The sequence below is a fragment of the Schistocerca gregaria genome, chromosome 2 (genome assembly GCF_023897955.1).
Source record: "Schistocerca gregaria isolate iqSchGreg1 chromosome 2, iqSchGreg1.2, whole genome shotgun sequence".
NCBI lineage: Eukaryota > Metazoa > Arthropoda > Insecta > Orthoptera > Acrididae > Schistocerca > Schistocerca gregaria.
In genome coordinates, this window is record NC_064921.1 from 178129124 (window position 1) to 178148810 (window position 19687).

A 19687-nucleotide genomic window follows, 5' to 3' on the forward strand; every position below is an offset into this window, starting at 1 on the left:
TACATATACCACAAAGACTATTGTACAAAGCTGGATCGGTTACTCTCGGCACAAAGTCGTCACCGTTTCTGATCCCAAACTGCTTGCTTGTTTTCTACACCAATGTCCAGACTCTGATGTAACAGATTCCAAATCATCCCTATAATTTACACAGACAGCTAAGGTGTTTCTCATGCCTAGAGAACCAGCAAACATGTCTTCCACCCGTCTTTCGCCTGCTACATGCGTACACCACAGTCGATGTTCTCTCAACTAAATAAAGACGCGAAACGTGCAGAAGCAGTCAATCGGACAATTTACATGGGTGGGAATAATGGTCCAGTGCAAACGCACAGCTGTATTGAAACTTCTCAAATTTCCACCCGATCATGAAAGCTGTCCAATACATACTAAGTATTAGTTCGCTAATCGGCTGTCTAGAGGACGACATGGCTAAGTCTGCTACATTCTTGCATCCCAGCAGCTCTCTCAATTTGGACAGCTCCCACAATTAGCCAGAAACGTGAATTACTCTCGCCACAGGCAATCGGCGCTGCGCGGCATGCACCCCCACTCAGAATCATCCTATGAGACCAGTCACATATATTTTTATCACTGTACTTACAATTTAATGTTGCGATCACAGTATCAATTGGATGACATTCGAGAGTGAGCGAAGTATTGGAAATACATCCTGCTGACCACTGTGACTCTGGAAATAGAAATATCTGTACCATTCTTATGACATGACATAATCTTCCCATTGCTGTCACAGTATTCAAAATCAAATCAATACCTTCCTTACGATTGGATATAGTCACTTCGTCTGCACATGTCGGAGCACACACACATACTTTATAAGTGTGATGCTCAAGGCGAACCTGTCACGTATTCCCTACTACTAAGTATAATACTTGGCCAATAACTGATTGCAGGCGATATGAAATAATACTGGTCGAAAATCAGCGATGGTTGGACATTTCTCATAAGTTTTTCTTGCGAGTGTAACACTGTGCTTTAGAAAGAGAGGCATAATTGTTTTACAAACCACCATATGTTAAAAAAACATGATCGCAGTCACCATATTACTATCAAAATCGGTCTTGGTTCTACAAGTGCACACAAGGACCATGTTATAAGCTATACAGGTTTTATAAATCGAGGTATGGCATTACCTCCGAATGAAGTGGTTTTTCCTGACAAATACCGCGACGCTGAATACAGATGGTGATCGCTGCAGTTTATGTTATCAGACAAACAGTGCGGTTACGAGTAACAGACGGTGCAATCTCGTGATAAAATCACAGAATTTAGTAAGTGATTCAGCTAAGGAACGTGGTATGAAACTGGTATTTGTAACTCCCTCATGCCACTGCTAGATATTTCTCTAGTATTTGTAACACATTCTGTCTGTATGCAATGTCAGAGGGTCTGTGATATATCCACTGGGTTATAAGCGAAGGTTGATTGAGAAGGATCGCAAACAGTAGATGGTGTGCTGATTGAGGTCGGAAGAAAAGTACACAGGCTTTTCAGATCTCTAGTGTTACATTCTCCGGTAGAAATGATGTCTATGATTTGGAATCAAGTCTTTCCATTCAACCACATACCTGCATTGTATCCGATGGAGAAGTCATTTAATGATTAAAGCGACTGTGAATTATATTTCTGCCACTCTCATATCTCGAAATGAGTAACTTTTTTCGAACCTGTTTGCTATAGTAAAATGCATCATGCAACTGCTGCCATTTCTGCAGCTTTGCGCATTGTTCCACTTTAAGTAGGACCTGAGTAGAAGTCTGAGAGAGACGTCTCTACCACCTTCTGCAACCTGTGTAGAAACAGAGTGACCTGAGTTAGTGCGACAGGACCACGTTTGTACAATTCTGTGGAAATGGGATCATGTTGTCGTAGCTCTGCCAACAGTCTACAATGTGTAAGGTCAGTGCCAAGCGAAGCCTGCTCCCACTACACGAGATAGTACAAAAGACAGTATGGGAACTGGTGGAAGGACGAGGATTTTGCTGCTGCATTGTGGTGTGTCCGCAAACTACATACAAGTACTGCTGTCCGAAGCAGATCCACGTCCCTCAGGGCCCATTCAAGTCTATAACCCCAACATGCTATCTTCGTTATTCTGTACCATCCAACAGAGAAAAATTATGAACTATAAAAGCTCCACTAACTTCATCCAATAGAGAACTGAATAAGACTTTTACTACATCTCTCTCCTCCCGTATATCGAAAACAAATACCGTCTGCGTGCCGGCATTGAGCACACCTGACGATCCTATTAAATATATAGTTATTGATTCACTGCATGGACCAGTGTAAAGTTGTATCGTCTGCACTGTCGGAGGATGACCGAATCCCACAAACTATACTATAAGTTGAAAATACCCTGCATGTGACGCTGTGTCGTCGTTTGAAACATTGTTTTTTTCTGCTGTAACACGCTTTGTACACTGCCATACATTTTGTTTTTCCTGCAACAACTCTGAGGGCTGTGTCAGGTTCTAAACTGACGTTAACACGTTCTGATCCATTGCTTCTCACAGAAAACTAGATGTCGCACGGTACAAGTCATGTTGTTACTGCTTCTACCATAACACACCACACACACCGAATGATTTTAAATAAAAGACAGTTACAACATAAAGAAACTGGAAGTATTTGGCGGCGTTGTGGAGAGTTTCCAAACCGCTGTCTGAAGACGACTGATGACCTCTACATTTAAACTCATCTGTCACAGTGACAGAATAGCTGATGGCTCTGCATTCCATTCCGACTACTTCCTCATATTGCAGTCACATACACGATAACTGTTTTGGTGCTAGCCATCCCCAGAATGTGTTGTCACACCACCAAAACTCTTTCACCGACCCAAACAAGCGATGTCAGTCAATCATTATGTGGTAACTAACAGTATATCAATGGATGGATGGGATGGAAAAGACACCGTCGATATACTGTAATAATAAGCATCACAGTTGAGAGTGTGAACAATTTTAGAGCAATTTTACAGTAATTTCAACATCGACCAATGATGCTACAGCATGTTTCCCAATTTCAGTATCATAGCTAAACCGCCCCTTCTCTACTTTGCGAGTGTCATTTTGAATGTAAATAGATAACAATGCAGTACATCCATTCATTGTTAGTGTTATGTGTGGTGGATCTGTTTCTGAACATCGATCTGGATATATAGTGCGTGGCAGATACACACTCAAACACTAATTCAGACGTGGTATATTGCGGATCTGCATCCCAAGATCCCTCCGTACATTGTACATGGCAGATCCACCTTCAAACCCTATCCCAGACATGGCACATTGTGGATCCGTATCCCAACATTGCTCCAGATATAGCGCTCAGCAGATCCATACTCGAACGCTAACTTGGGTCTACTGTGGGCCCTGGTAGCCATCTGTGACACTTGCACATACACAGACATACAGAAAACAGAGCAGATGCTCTGCAATGTGAAATATGTTGGGCGGAGGCGACTGGATACAATCGAGTACAGTGCTATACTATGCCCCCCAGTCAGTGCATTTGCGCTAGATGTTGGCAGCTGTACTACATTTACAAGCAATTTTAGAACATGAAACAAGAGGTTATGTCGTGATTGCATGGGTAGAACTGACATAAAAAAATCGATAGAACCACGGAAAATACGTATAAATTGAGGGAATTTACGCCAAAATGCGGGGAAATTGAGTAAGTACTTGCATGTCTTCTGGTAGGCGCAGAACAGTTTGTACATGGGAACAAGTATGCAACAGAAAGAGGAATCCGAGAAAACGTCGACATGAAAGCGAAGAGAACCAGGGAAACATTCACTGTTTTCTGTCGAGGCACATTCTACTGTATTTCTATTGATGTAACAGTGATACAAGGAGTTGACTACTGTATTTGACGCTTTTCAGGTAGACAGAGAAACATTTGCCTCTAAACTTACTTGCATCTGCATTAAAGGGTGACATAGAGTGGATGGAGTGGTCGGTTGAGATGGAGTTGTAACGAGGTACGATTTAATGGTTGATGATGCCCTCTAAAAAGAGAGAGAGGGAGAAGTTGCTGCAGGTCATCTGACTATTTTTTCCTGATGCTCTGTCAGGATGCATCAGTTGTGTGTCATGGACTGCTTTCGATTCGTATACAGCCGCATGTTCTGTGTGGGTCTTAGAGCAGTGTCTACTTGCGATCATTAACAGTAAACCTCTGGGTCATCAGAGGACTTCCATCTCATGTGTGATGAAGCATGACACATTCCTCTAAACAAAGGAAGATTTATGCAATGTACTCCATACCACTGTTGCATCTTGGGTGTAAAATCGATACTTTAGTTTCATAATGAAGTTAGCAATAGGTGTTTGTGAGACACTGCAATCTCTGTGCATACATCTGCTTGACAGATGTGTTGTTTACAGAGTTAGAGGCCCCATGACTTGTAATTTCACATGTCGAACGCTGCTGCTACGCGTTTATCTGTTTACTCATATGAGGTATTCTCCGTTACTAATGATCATTTTATATAGGACTGATGGGAGCATAGTATAATTTCTGAACCGTGATAGAATGTGAACAGTTGAAGCTATACATCTCTGGAAAGCTATATTGTGCATGTATCATACAGAGCCACTGTTTTAAGAAAGTAGTTTTTTTGTTTTACAATTTGTTATCATAGTTTATAGTAGAGAAACCTGCAAGAAGGATGTATGTCATGCGCTGGAAAAGTATTTCTTAGATTGGAATACTAATAGCGCTGCATTCCGCATAACTGATAGGTTGGAAACTCAAGTGATCTAACATTAGAGCCTGTTTTAAGTGTAGAAGCATGTAGCCTTAGGAGTGCTTGTGTTTATGTTTTCTCTTACCAATAATCTGATCCCAGACACTAGAACAATACTTTAAAATTGATAGCGTGGTTGATTTGAGTAAAAATGCTTCGAACTCCATAAATCTGGAGCTTCAACATGCATAAAAATCACCCGTTCCTTGTTCTTCTTAACTGTCTGCTATTACATCACAACACTTTCAAATCCGTTATGGTCGCTAGGGAGAAAGCAGTCGGTGTTATTCCGGGCTATTTTCGTTAACAGGTCCTGTTAGGACCAGAATTTCCATGCAGACAAGCTGAGACATTACCAAAGCACCTACTAAAAGCGACCGTTAACTATTTCTGTGACACCTTACAATTTCCGTGAAGTCGACTTGGCTGTCATTCACCTAGCCATGTGACATCAGTACAATACTGAGACCCTTTTAGATGCACCTGCGGTGGTGAGTCGCTATTCTAACATTTCACAGTGATGCGTCAGCCACACTGGGCAGGTAAACATGTGTGCGCGGCTATACACAGCTCGAATGTCCCGTTAGGATCTCTAGGAACAGGACACTTTTGTTTACTATTCTCTGTGCAGTTCTCCTACCGACACACGCTTCTGCAATACGCTCTTGTGGCTTCAGAATGTCAAGAATAGGATTTGTACTTTCAGATCCTCCTTTGAAAGAGTTGTAATTGTGGTAAATAAACCTACTCGCCCTACTCTGAACTTCTTCACGTTTATTGCCGTCATTTGACATTTTTGTTTGGCAGTCACACTAAAACCTTTACAGAGACACATTCACAGCTATACTGGTACAAGCAAGTGACATCGACAACTGAATGCGTAATTCGGTCGCTCTGTGAGTGAAACCGTATTGTCCTTGAGTATGTCAACAGTGCATGTCCCGAAGTACTTCAGCAGTACAGCTTTTGGGAGAGTGATTCTTGCAGTCAAATTGTGAATCGCGACTAGCAGTTCGGAGGGAGAATAAGTCTTGCAGTCAATGGAGGAGGATGCGCAGAATGGCTAAAAAATTGGGCCGCCTTCCTACATGAAGCGAACTGTAGAAGAAGGCGAAATTAGTCCTCCGATATGTAGGTGTAGATTTAGAATAAATCAAGCGATTATTGCAGCTGCATGTCACTAATAAGGCCCGTATTAACTGCAGACGACGGTTAAGTAAATGTGGAATGACATACGCGAAAATACTCAGTGTGCTCTTCACTTGTCGTCAAATTAACTAGACGGGAACGCTGCTGCAGCTATATCAACGCCATTTTGCTTTCATGACCAATAGAAGGCTCACTATGCCAAATGAACCAAGTTTATTTACTTATTTATTTACTATCATCCCAATGATCACATTTGGGATATGGAATTTGTCAGGATACATTTTAACAATTATATAATATCTTTACAATTTTTTTTTCTCTGCTCAACTCATATGAATCTATCTAATGTTTAATACAATATACAATTAATAAGTGTTCTTATAACATAATTTCTTATGTGCCTGACAGACCTATTCCTTGATGTTGTGATTTCGTTTGTCACATTTATGATATCATATATTCTTATAGAGTTGAGCAGAGCTATTCACTTATACTGCACTGACATTCGTTAAGCATGTGGTTATTAATCTTCTTATGTGCTTGATAGACATATTCATTGAAGTAATTTCATTTGTCACATTGACTTAAACATATATTCTTATACAGTTGCACAGAGATATTCACTTATGCTGTAATAACATTTGTCAAACATGTGGTTCTTTATATTCTAATAGAGTTGAGCCTAGAAATTCACTTACACTGTAATGACATTTGTCAAGCATTCTTTATAACTGTTTTAAATGTATCCTCATTTTCCAACTCTTTGATTTGTTTTGGTAGTGCATTAAAAAGTTTGATGCCTTGATTAAATGCATGTTTCTGACTTCGGTCCTTGTTTCAACTTGTAAGATGGCAGTCTGTATTAGTTTTCATTTTGTTCTGATTTCTTTTGATCACCAACAGACATTTCAGAATGTATAATGATGGAATTGTTAAAATCGTTAAAATTTTCAATACTTTAAAAAGGGGCCTACAATGTGTTTGAGGTGGGCTCTGGGTCATTATCCGAATAGCGTGTTTTTGTAATTTGGAAATCTCATTTAGACGACAATTTGTTTTTCCCCGAAATACTATCCCATAGGATGCAATGGACTGAAAATAGCCAAAATATACTTATCTGGTACAGTCGTTACTAAAAACTCTTGAAATTATTCCAAGTACAAAACATGATGAATTTAGTTTTAGTGCTAAGCTCACCACATGGTCCTTCCAGTTTATCTTCTCATCAATGTGCATACCCAGGAATTTTGCACACTGTACTCTTTCAAGTTGCTTGCCCTCCATGGTGGGATTTAGGTCGTCATGTTCACTTATTTTTCCATCTTGCACATAATTAGTTTTTTTGCATTCAGTGTTAGCTTGTTTGCACTAAACCATTTTTGAACATCTTGTAGGACAGTACTGTGCAATGACTGCCTCATACCACTAACTATTAAACTAGTAACATCAGCAAATAACATGATTCTAGCTTTTCTCTCTGACACATGAATATCATAAATGTAAATGAGCAACAGCAAGGGGCCTAATACACTTCCTTGGGATACTCCTACTGTGACCTCCCTTGAATCTGATCTTATTTTAATTTTTTGGTTAATATTTGGTGCTGTAATTTCAACCACCTGCATCCTCGTTTCCAGATACGACTCAAACCACTTTTTTACTGGTCCTCTGATACCTATAACTTCAAGCTTTTCCAAAAGTATGCCGTGGTTAACAGTGTCAAAGGCTTTTGACAAATGTAGATTTATCCTGACTACACCTTTTCCCTGTACCAATTTATTGATTATTTCTTTTGTGTATTCCAGTACAGCTGTTTCGGCACTTCTCCCAGCTTGAAATCCACGCTGATTGTTGCTATCAGATTGTGGATATTAAGATAATGTGTGACTCTATATTTCATTAGCATCTCTAAAACCTCAAAGAAAGTTGGGAGAAGTGAGACAGGTCTGTAGTTTTCTATTTTAAGCTTATCACCCTTTTTCAACAAGGGAACTACTTTAGAAACGTTCAGTTTCTGTGGAAACACGCCCTCAGCCATTGACAAGTTTGTTATGTGCGCCAATGGTTTCGCTATTTGATTAGCTGTTTTCCTTACTAGTATTATTGGCACCTCATCTACTCCAGCTGACATCTTGGACTTCAGACTTTTAATCACTTTTAAAACTTCGTTGAATGTTACTTTACTCTATCACACTATACTGAATGTAGCTTAAGCAACTTCACCGCGAGAACGTTTTAGCTCCGCAAAACGAAACCACATCGTATGCTTTCTCTTCCGTATGCTCTAGGGTAATCGCTAATTCGCACTCCCTTACGTTCGCTCGTGTACCCTTCGGTGTAAAGGGGGCTTTTTAATACGTGATCGTTTAAATAAGTTCGAGATAGATCGTTATGTTACTCATACAAGTACCTCAAAAGTTTGGTACATGTTTTGCGCTGGTCCTTTCGCTGCTTGAGACATCTTTAGTTTTCTTGTTTTTACTTCGCTCTTGCACTCATTTGCAGCACTGACCACCCTCAAAGTATCCTCAAGCCTATCGCTCATGTTAAATACGCTGTTTCTGCTGACGACGGTTGAATGAATGTGAAATGACGTACGCGAGAATACTCAGCGTTATCTTGATTTGTCGTCAAATTAACTAGACGGGAACGCTACTACAGCTATAACTAAGAATCAACTATAACTAACTATAACTAAGAATCAAAGAAAGAATGGCTTTGTTCAAAGAACAGCATCGTTTCAAAACTAACAGCATTCCGGATTGACTGCGGGGCCCTCTAGTTGCACCAGTTGAAAATAATGCTATCGACTGAATGCATTATCTTCGACGCCTCAAGAGATTGTATTTCTTTGACATATTGTCAAAATTCGAACTTTTAGGCGCCAACGTGAATGTTTCGTCTAGAAAATGAGGTTCGTATAAACATAAAAATAAGTTGAATAATCGATATAGGTGTCCCTATTATATTTTTGTAGAAGCGTTGTATGACGTTTTGTGAGAAAGTAGAATGGCGAATGTGAGTCCTGCTCGAAACATCAGTTGCATCTGCATAAATATCTGGTTTTATGCTGGATGTTTACCTAAAATAGATGTAGTCTAAATGAGATACACCTGTCGGCAAAGATTCATTGAAATTGGTAGGTACGTCGGGCAGAGCACAGTCACTACAGCTGCTCAAATTTCAGATTAATTTCCATCACTTTTTAGAAATAGATCGTTATCGCATCTGTGATATGCTGCTGTCATAAACTTGACGTTTAAATGACTGCTGTTTGTAAGTTTCCGTGCCCCATTTTTATATCAGTCGTGTGCCTTGATCGTAGATTTGCCAGAATTATCAAAAGAAAAAAGTTTTGAAATTAGATGGAAGAACTGTTTCCCATCTAAAGTGGTGTATCATGTCCTGCCGAAGTCCCTCCTTTTCGCAATGATAGCCCCTTTTGGCTTTCTTATTGAAGTTGATTTCCGAAGTATTTGTGACCCATTTGTAAATCAAGTTGTGTGACGAGATTTGAGTCGTGTAGATCTAACATTGTGAAGATTTATAAATTGTTTGTTCACCTGGTAATGTGACATGCAACAATTTTTGTTAAATATCGGAATTAGCAGACGTTTTGCCTGTAACAACTTCCATAACAGGTGGAATTAGCAACACACATGACACTGGAGTGGAAGCCATGCTGGACATGTCTCCCCTACACCTTTGGGTCAAGATGGAGGCAGCAGATGGGGCATACAGACTTAAAACTGACAAAAGCTGGGTCTCAGTCAGATATCCAGAATCACACACTAACATAGTGAGTGAGGTAAATATAGGAATGGCTGGGGAAATGCCTGCTGACTATATAACTACTCCTAACTGCTTCAACAAGCCCTACAATATAATAATTGGAAGGAGGGAGCAGTGGGAAAAAACAGTTCGACACCATATGGCAGACATTGTTTGGTTCACCAATGGGTTGAAATCAGACCAAGGGCAGGGGTATACAGGGTATAGCCAAGACTGGAGGGCATCATCTCTCAGAAAATTGGCGTCTGTATTCAAAACTGAAATTACTGCAATCATGGCTTACTGCCACAGGGCTGTGGCGGAGTGAGGGGGAAGTAATAGGGTAAACCTAGTGTAGGTCCCTGGCCACTCAGGGATCTGTGGCAATGAACAAGCTGACAGATTGGCCAGGAACCTGTCCTGATAATCACCAAGGCTTTGATCAAACTAGAACTATGGGGCTGGCATAGGAAACAGTACGTAGAATATTGGACCAAGGTCCATAAATAAAAACATGGTGAGGTAACAATGCCCAAGCCGTTTTAAAAGGAGCTCTGCAATCTTGGGATTGAACAGGAAAGAGATAAAACTCATTACTGGACTGATGACAGGCCATGTGAATTTCAAAAAACACCTTCACACAATGGGTATAATGGAAGAAGGCCCTAAATGTAGGATCTGTGAAGGGTGAAAAAACTGCATCACACCTAATCTTAGAATGCATTGCATTGGAGAGCAAAAGATATAGAATCTTTGGGACAACTAGAACTCTGCAGACATATTGGAACACGGTAAAATGTCTTTGCCCACCACAGAACGTAACTAACACAGTCATTTCACAGGCTGCTTCTACAGATTCCTTCAGTATGTCAACATCATTCTAGCTATCCCATTTGCATTGCCTCAGATGTTACTGTTGATGGAATCTTCTTGTGCCTTTAGAATTTTTATTTTATTTATTTATTTATTTTTTGCTTTTTCAAGAATCTGGCTTGGAGGGTGATGGTAAATTAGTTTGGCAAGAAATTGATATGGAAGTGCATGAAATTTTTATAGGATTTGTAAGTTGTCTGAAAGTGCATTAGTATAGTCCTAATCATTTGATGTTGACCTGGAAGTGTATTGAGTTACTGCCAGATGACCTTCATGAAAGGCTGGATCCCATAGTGTTCCCGAACCGATAGGCCTATTATTTTGTGCTTCTAGAACATCATTCGGAACTTCATCAACAACTTCCTTGTGTGTAGTTGTATATAGTTCAAAAAGTTAAGTGTCTTGTAGACCATTCCATGCAATGTCATTCGAGTGATTTTGGAAATAATTCACTTTCTGTTCAGATATTTTTGATTCTATAAATTTAAAGCCATCTTGAGAGTTGTGCACAATACTTCTGGGTTGTGATGATACAACCAAAGGAACTATCAGCTCTCTGGGAGCTATCTTATTGAAGTTTACATTGTCAGCATTAAACAGGCAGAGGCCACTTGCTCAGAATCCGTTTCGTATCCTTTCTTTTGTAAGAGAGTTTAGTGTTTCATCAAGGAGAGGAACAAAATGTTATTTCTTAAGTTTGCTCCTTGCGTTTGAACAATGCCACTTTTTAAAACATTTCTTCTAAGCAAGTTTTAATGGACAAAAAGCGACAGATAAATAGTGGATATCAAATGGGTTGAATTCAAAAGACAGAACTATTATATTTTCAGAACAAAACTGACATGTGTACTGTCACCTGGCATCAGTGAAAAAGTTTGTGGCATTGCAGCCAGCAATGGGAGAAACATATTTGTTATATACCAAAAGAAAGTGGCACCACACATCCAGCCACTCTCTGAATGACCTGTATGCTACAATTTTGGAGTACTATGATCAGCATGGCCTGATATTTGCACATACTGAAAACCTGTCATTTGTGGTACTAGTGAGATAGCTTCATTGGCTGTCACTAAAACGGTTAAATTTGCATTTTTATCATTTCTCATGACAGTGTACTATCTCCACACCTTTCTTCTCCAGAACTCTGTCACCTTTGGGATGGAGAAAGAAAGAACCCTCATTGCAGTTAAATAAACAAATCGGATCACTTGTGTTATCAGGAAGGTTAATTGTAATTAAATAAACTGCCAGGTACGAATATGAGTTTCTGTGATGTGTCTCACAGAGACGGATTTTGTGTTACTCTTTCAGTGGGTTCAGGACATCATATCAGAAGAGCAGAATATCATTTTGTCCGACCTGTTATTAGTAAGAGGAGTTAGGTCTCTGAATTTCTGTCATGAGATGTTCGCCACTGTCCAGAACTTGCTGTTCAGTGACTAGATACTATAGTTTTACCATTGACAACCATTGTACTATAAATTTCTCTTCTTCACAAGTTAGAATAGTTGATCCTATTCTGCGTACATATGGGCTCTTATCAGATATTTTATTAAAAAAAACTGTAGTTAGAGGTTCAGAAAATTGCTTGACTGCTGCTAACGCTGCTTTTGCTAGTGGCATGTCTGCCAAAACTTGTTCTATGGCTTTTGTCATTGCATTGGCTGAATAATTAAGCTTAGGTCCCATTATCTGTAAGTTAAGTTAATGTACCAATAATCTACAGCCCTTTCTCCCCGTCACTGACATCGTATCAAACACTGGTCAGATATAACAAAGAAATACATTTTCAAGGTGCAGATGAATGTGATTAAAGGGGACGTTTTTATTCATTTATATTACTACACTTTTTTGAAAAATTGGTGTATCAGTGATTGACAGAGTATGTCAGAAAGTGGAACAATAAACAATTATTTGTTCCATTAATTGACACCCCCCCCCCCCCCCAACATGCCCAAACTGATGTAGAATTTAAGTTTTGAAAACGGTATTCTAAATATATAATTTACTGATGCTCCATAATGACATATTTTGCCACTTCAAATTTTTAGTAGAACAACTTACCTTAATGATTTCCATAGAAATAATAGAACCACTGATCACACTTTTATATCTTTGATGATTTTCCATTCATAACAACAATGCAGAGTACTTATTTCTGTCGAAAGTCATATCTGTGTAGTTGAGCCTATGAAACAATCTAGTGTGCAATTTTAATCTCCTAAGAATTCCTCTTTATCCATTTCCTCTGCAATATGTAACTTAATGAAGTTGTAATTTTGATGTAGTTTCTAATCTGACCAAAAGGTATTCACAGAAGTCTGTCTTCATAATCCTTTGCAATTCTGCGCACAAATTTTGGTTATTTTCGAAAGTAGTGTTCAGCGGAATAATTTGTTAGATTAAACTGTTATGAATCAGGGTTCATTTTTGGTTACCTGTAGTTCACTTTTACTGATGCGACTATATTCTTCCTGTGATTATGAAGACTATATAGACACAATATATTTGTTTATGAACAGTTTTGTTACCAAAACGTGTAAGAGAGCACTGCCCTAAAAAACAAAGCAAAGCAGAAAGCCACATACTCTGAATGTATTGCATATTTTAAATACTAATACTCATTTTGTACATAGATTTAGTTTCCTGTAGGCCTGAAGTAAAGTTACAGTCCTATGGAGCCCAGAACTTTCCATGCTGAGTTAAGGGTTAGATCAAGTAGTGGTTCATCAATGCACTTTAGTCCAATGAGAGTTAACTACAAGGCTCCATGAATAGAGAGCAGTTAAGATGGTCTATGATTATGACTGCAATGGAAGTAGTTTTTACAAAGGCAAATGCAGTTTGACATGTGCGGAAGACTGTATAAGTTATTGACTGAAAGGTTTAATGGACCTACTGTTATGCCCAAAATTCATAGAGAGAATGGCTCAAAGACTGCTGGATGGAGTGAGTCAGCAGAATATTTTCTGATGACAAGAAACAGATCCTTAAATAAACACGTACTGAATACGACAATCAGATGTTGATGTTACCTTCCACTCAAGAAGAGCTATTGGAGTTTTCGAACTCATTACTGGTAGGGCATGTGGCGTGGAGGGCATGTACCCTGAGTTTGTGTGGGTGGTAGGTCCACTGATAGTGCCTTATTTGACAGCATTACTAAATGGGGCATTGTGAACAAATAGATCCTGGCAAACTGGGAAACAGCTAGGGCAGTAGTGATGAAAAAGGAAAAGAATAAAGAGTGAAAAGCCATAAATCCATTTGCTTATTAAATGTCATTCTATATCCATACTCTACAAACCACCAAGAGGTGCATGGCAGAAGGTATGTCCCATTGTATGCTCAGAGTTCAGGAATATCTGCATTGTGACTAGGTGCAGACACACATGGAACTCTTTAGTCTGAATCAGTATAGGCATGGACTGAGAACAGGGAAGTCTATTGATAGTGCAGTTAATAGAGCTTTTCAGGTAATAGAAAATTTGAAGTATGCAGATGTGTTAATGACAGAGACTGCAGGTGCATTTTGTAGTCTTTGGTGGACTGCACGCTTTGCACACCTCAGAGACCTTGGAGTCCAAAAATGTTTGCACAAGAGCATTGTCAATTATTGTTGTCGGCAAAGTGTCCAGTGGCTCGCAGGACAGAGTAAGGTAATCAAGAAGTTTATCGATGGCTGTCCTCAAGGCTGTGTAAGTGAGCCATCATTCTGGAATGGTAGTATTGCACGCCTATTACATCTGTTAGATGGGGTAGATACACTGATGACATCCTAATAATTGTATCCGCTGACCCTGGGAGACTTGAAGATGAATGAAGTGTTTGTACAGATGCAGCAGTGGTGCACGGGCAACAGACTGACTATAGATGTTCATAAAATCATATACATATTTCTGAAGGGAAGACTTTCTCTTACCAGAAATCCTTCCTTGAGGCATGAGGGAAACTCTGTAAAATGAAGCACTGTTTGCAGGTGTCTAAGTACCATAGTATATAGTGCAGTCACATCGCGAAGCTATCTTCAACACTCTTGTGGGCTTCGCTGCCAACGTTTGGAATGCTTTGTCTTCGACTGGAGAGCTACGGAAAAACACTGTGATGAATTTAGCAAAGCGCATGTCTGAGGCTCATCAGTGCATTTTGTACTACACCTGTTGAGGGTTTACTGCTGATACTTGGGATGTGTCCAGTGGATATCATGGTATGTTACAGGGCATTTGGTAGTCTTTGGTGGCCTTCACTCTTTGCACACCTCAGAGACCTTGGAGACCAAAAATGTTTGTACAAGAGCTTGGAAGTTAGATGAATGACAGTCTGACTGGGATACTGGAAGTAGTGCAGTATATAGGTAACAGTATATTCCCAAGCATTAGGAACAGGGTCAAAGTGTACCTCCCTACTGAAGGTATTGTGTACCAGGTCATGTTCCAAATTTCAGATGCATCGAGTGGGATGTAGTAACACATCAATCTGTCAATGTGAAGAGGAAGGTTCTGCCGATCATGATGTTTTCAGTTGCCACCGTATCAGGGTAGAGAGAGAATCCAGACAATTAAACTGTGATCTGCAAGCAACTGTAAGTGACCAAACCTACTCAACTTTGTCTATATAAGGTTCATTGCCATGCAAAGTCAACTGATCACAAAGTGTTTCTATGTATACAGACACTCTGCGATCCACCCTATGGTGCATGGAGGTGTGTACCTTGTACCACTACTGGTCAGTTACTTTCCTATTCCACCTGCAAATAGAGCGAGGGAAAAATGACTGTCTGTATGCTTCTATACAAGCCTTAGTTTCTCTTGCCTTGTCTTCAAGGGCCTTATGAGAAATTTACATTGGCAGCAGTAGAATCGTTCTGTAGTCAACTTCAAATGCAGGGTCTCTAAGTTTCCTCAACAGTGTTCCTCGAAAAGAATTTCACCTTCTCTCCAGGAATTCCCATTTTAGTTCCCAAAGCATTTCTCTTAACAAATCTAGCTGCCTGCCTCTGAATTGCTTTGATGCCTTCCTTTAATCCGACTTTGTGAGATCCCAGACTCTCCTGCAGTACTTAAGAATGTGTTGCACTAGTGTCCTATATGGGGGGGGGGGGGTCTCCTTTACAGATGATCACACTTTCGTAAAATTCTCAGAATAAACTGTAGTCGACTGTTCGTCTTCCCCCCCTACAACCCTTATATGCTGGTTCCATTTCATATTGCTTTGCAGCAGTATGCCTTGATATTTAATTGGCATTATTGTGTTAAGTGTATCATTACTAATGCTGTATTCGAACATTACGGGATTGTTTTTGCTACTCATCCATATTAACTTAATTATTTTTGCATTCAGACCTGGCTGTCATTCATCACTCCAACTATAAATTTTGTCACAGGCATCTAGTGTCCTCGTACAGTCACTCGGTGACAAGGGGTAATTACCTTGATTCGTAGCAAAAGGTGATTGTAATTTCTCTTCTAAAGAAAGACAAGATTTTGACATCATATTGTTAACATGGTGTTTCTTTGATAAGAAACATAAGGAGAACACTGAAACTAATGGGGAACCATCATGTGGTAAGTGTTCTGGAAATGGTGTTCAGAGGCTACTGTTCAACTCTTGAAAATCTGACTCAGTTGGAGGTTGGGATACAGAAGTCAATATTTTGCTCAACATGCCATTGTGTTCCTTATTAACATTAAGAAACCTTAGATTTGTCATAGGTATAATTCTCTGAGAAAACTTCTCAGCTGGGATTCTCATGGACAGGTGCCAACATTTTAAAAATATTTCTTTCCCAACAGATTCTTCTACTACAAAGATTGGAATTCCCTTTCAGCTGAACTGATCCAGGAAGTAACATGTCTAGGGGCATTGTCCTTAATATCTCATACACTTTTACACCTGAATAAGATCAGATACCAGCCAATACTTGCTCTTTACAATCTTTTCCCACTCATTTTAATTTCAAGAATGAAAATAACGTTCAGAGTTTATTCACTTCCTCATTTTTGTGTTCATTGCTACCATAGTCGAAACTCCACTTTCACACCTACATGTTGTGGTGAATGGAAACAGTATTCTTAAGGATTTTCCTGAAAATAATGGGTGCTAGCCATGATCCTTTTGCCAAAATGTTTCCAGTTCTGTTGCAGCCTACCATATGCTGTGTTCTGTATTGCTCAAGATCTTGAGCTTTGGCTTGGTTTTTGTCTTATGAGAAGATTCTTCTACGTACTGAAAATTTACTTACAATTCAGGCAGTTTCTTAAAATTTTCTGTATCAGCAAAGTATTTGGTAATTAGTTCATTGTTTCTGAAGCAAGTGCAGACTTAATTCATCTGTGAATAAGCATTTTTTCAAGCGAAGAAAACTGGAAATCTTACTTCTGTCGAAGTCTTGATTCATTGATCCTATCCTGTAATTGTTGTTCCTTCACTAATTCCCTGATCTTATCATTCTGTAGCCTGTGCCTCATACTATTCCTCAAGAATCTCATCTCACTAGCTTGTATTTTGCTTCTCTCTCTTCCTTTCGTTATCATTATTTCTATGTTCCAGGATGGTGCCACTATGTTCATTGTGTCATCCGTTACCACAATGAAGGGCAGTGGGGAAAATGCACTTTCCTTCTACTTCTGTTGCAGTCTGTTGTATCTCTCGTATCTCCCCCCCTTCTTCGACAGCTCGAACTCTGTTGTACATATATCTTATCTTCCATATAGTCTGGTTTTGTGTTCCTCCATTCTCCAGGGACTTTCGTCCCTTGTTACTGCATACAGTATCATATGCATTTTCTGTCCCCAAAAAGGCCATCAAGTACATATATTCCGTGTTCACAGTGGTGCCTCTGTAACTGTCTTACATGAAAATTAAATCTAGTGTGCATCTTCATACCTTTAACCCATGTTGGTCTTCCCTCATCATACCTTCTGTTTTTGTCCAAATTCACATTTTCAAAATTTCCTCATATTTTGCTCAGTGGCTCATCGATGTGATTCGCTGATAGTTTTTACACTATTTCCTATTACTTCTCTTGAAGACTGGGGCAGCTATTCCTTTCATCCAGTCTTCTGTGTTTCTTCTTTCTTTCCACAAAATTTTCAACACTCAATATGCCCGTTGTAAGCCCACATCTCCTGGTGCTCAAACCATCTATACACTTACTTCATCAAAATTTGGTGCCTTACCTCCATTCATCTTTTCCCTTGCACCTTCCCCTTCCCACTACAATAAGTCCTTTTCTGTTTGAGCTCTTCTTTTTTCTCCTTGTACAGGTATCCATTAGGGTTTAAGAACTTGTGAAAACAATCCTTCCACATGATCTTGAGTTCCTTATTACTTCCTATATCTTGGCCACTTCTATTTGCCATTCAAGCATAGTCCATCATATCATTCTGCCTCTTACTTTTAAGCATTCCATATAATACCATTTTTGAAACTTCACTATCATCCTCCATCATTCTAGTCTACTGTTCCATGCATTCCTATGCATTCAGGTCTCATTCTATGGTTTGACCTGCCACTTTCAAAATTCTACAGAAGTGAGGGCCATATGGGGAAGGATGCCTTACGTGGCACACAAGTTATCCATAGTGCCCTTAGATTCGATCTCCTGAATCTCTCGTCACGGTTTTGCATCTCCACCTGCGATTCAGCTATTTGGGCAAGGACACTTTCCGGGCTATGTCATCTTCTTCCGTTGTCTCCTGTGCTCTTTCGCCCCCATAACTATATTGGATTTCTCTGCGCCCAATATCCAGCACGCTAGCCAGTCCGTTCTGGTGGTGTCGACATGTACCCATTTGGTGGTAGCCCCCTGACAGCACAGGAATCACACTGCTGATGCCTGAGCTGTAAATTCCCCACATATACCCAGAAGTAGATGCCTGTCTTCCGGGGGCATCAGGACTCCCGGCAACTGCCATCATGCCAGTTGGCCTTTGCTGTGGCTGGGTGGCACCCGTGGAAAGAGCCCTTGATCGGAGTGGGTGGCATCAGGGCGGATGACCTGCAGTGAAGCAGACTAAGTCATCTCTTGCTGGTGACCGTGCGGCACCAGTGGTCTCTGAAAAGGGCAAGATAGAATAAAATGCCGACAGGTATGACCCTAAACTGTTTCCCTCCCTCGCTACACCATGGGAGAAACATAAGGTTACGGAATGGCAAGAGCCATATTTGCCTCAATTTTTAGTCTTAGCAGAACTGATGAGGACTCCTTTCTACATACGAAGCCTCAGTTTTTTGTTGAACACCTGGAGGATAAGTTTGGAGAAGTGACAGCGCTGTCCAAGTTGCAAAATGATGCAATCTCGATTCAGACAGCATCCCCTGCCCAATCCCGAGCATTACTCGCCTGTGACTAGCTGGGTGATATTCCTGGTTCCGTTGCTTCCCATAAAAGCCTCAACATGGTCCAGGGAATCATTTTCCATTGCGACCACCTCTTGCAGTCTGACGACAAGCTCTGCGCCAATTTAGAACGGTGGGGTGTTCATTTCATTCGGCGCGTTTACAGGAGACCCAAAGACAACAGGGTTTCTATCAGTGTCTTCATCTTGGTCTTTGAGGCTGATTCATTGCCTGAAAAGGTCAAGGCGATGGTTTACCGCCGTGACATTAAACCATACAAGCCTCCCCCTATGCGGTGCTTTAAATGCTGGAAGTTTGGACACATGTCTTCCCACTGCACGTCCAGCGCCACACATCGAGGCTGTGGACATTCACTGCACCCAGATACTCCATGTGCACCTCCTCCCACTTGCATCAACTATGGAGAGCACCACACCCCCTGCTCACCAGACTGCCCAGTACTCTAAAAGGAGTGGAAAATGATGGAGTACAAGACCCTGAACTGGTTGATTTACACAGAGGCTAAACATAAATTTGAAAGATTACACCCCATTCAGTTGATGTCGACATATGCTGCAGCTATGTAACCATCGCTCTCCTCAGTGCCAGTTGCTCCTCACTCTGTGCCGCAAACAGTGGCCGCTCCGGTCCACCAGAATACATCTGCCCCTTTGGTGGTAGGGGTAAATCTTCCTCCGTTGCCCCCAAAGCACCTTCCTCGGGAGCAAGGCCCCCCCCCCCCCCCTGACGCAGGGGAATCAGTCCTCTACCCCCTGCCAG

At 40.4% G+C, this 19687-nt stretch overlaps 1 protein-coding gene across 1 annotated transcript in view; it reads left to right on the forward strand.

Annotated features, from left to right (window-relative positions):
- Positions 1 to 8645: 8645 nt before the first annotated feature.
- LOC126336636 (uncharacterized) overlaps positions 8646 to 19687 on the forward strand; it is a 124044-nt gene continuing 113002 nt past the window's right edge. Inside the window, exon 1 of the mRNA XM_050000530.1 lies at positions 8646 to 8837. Coding sequence (XP_049856487.1) covers positions 8833 to 8837 — 5 coding nt within the window. The 5' untranslated portion in view covers positions 8646 to 8832. The remainder of the gene's footprint in view (positions 8838 to 19687) is intronic.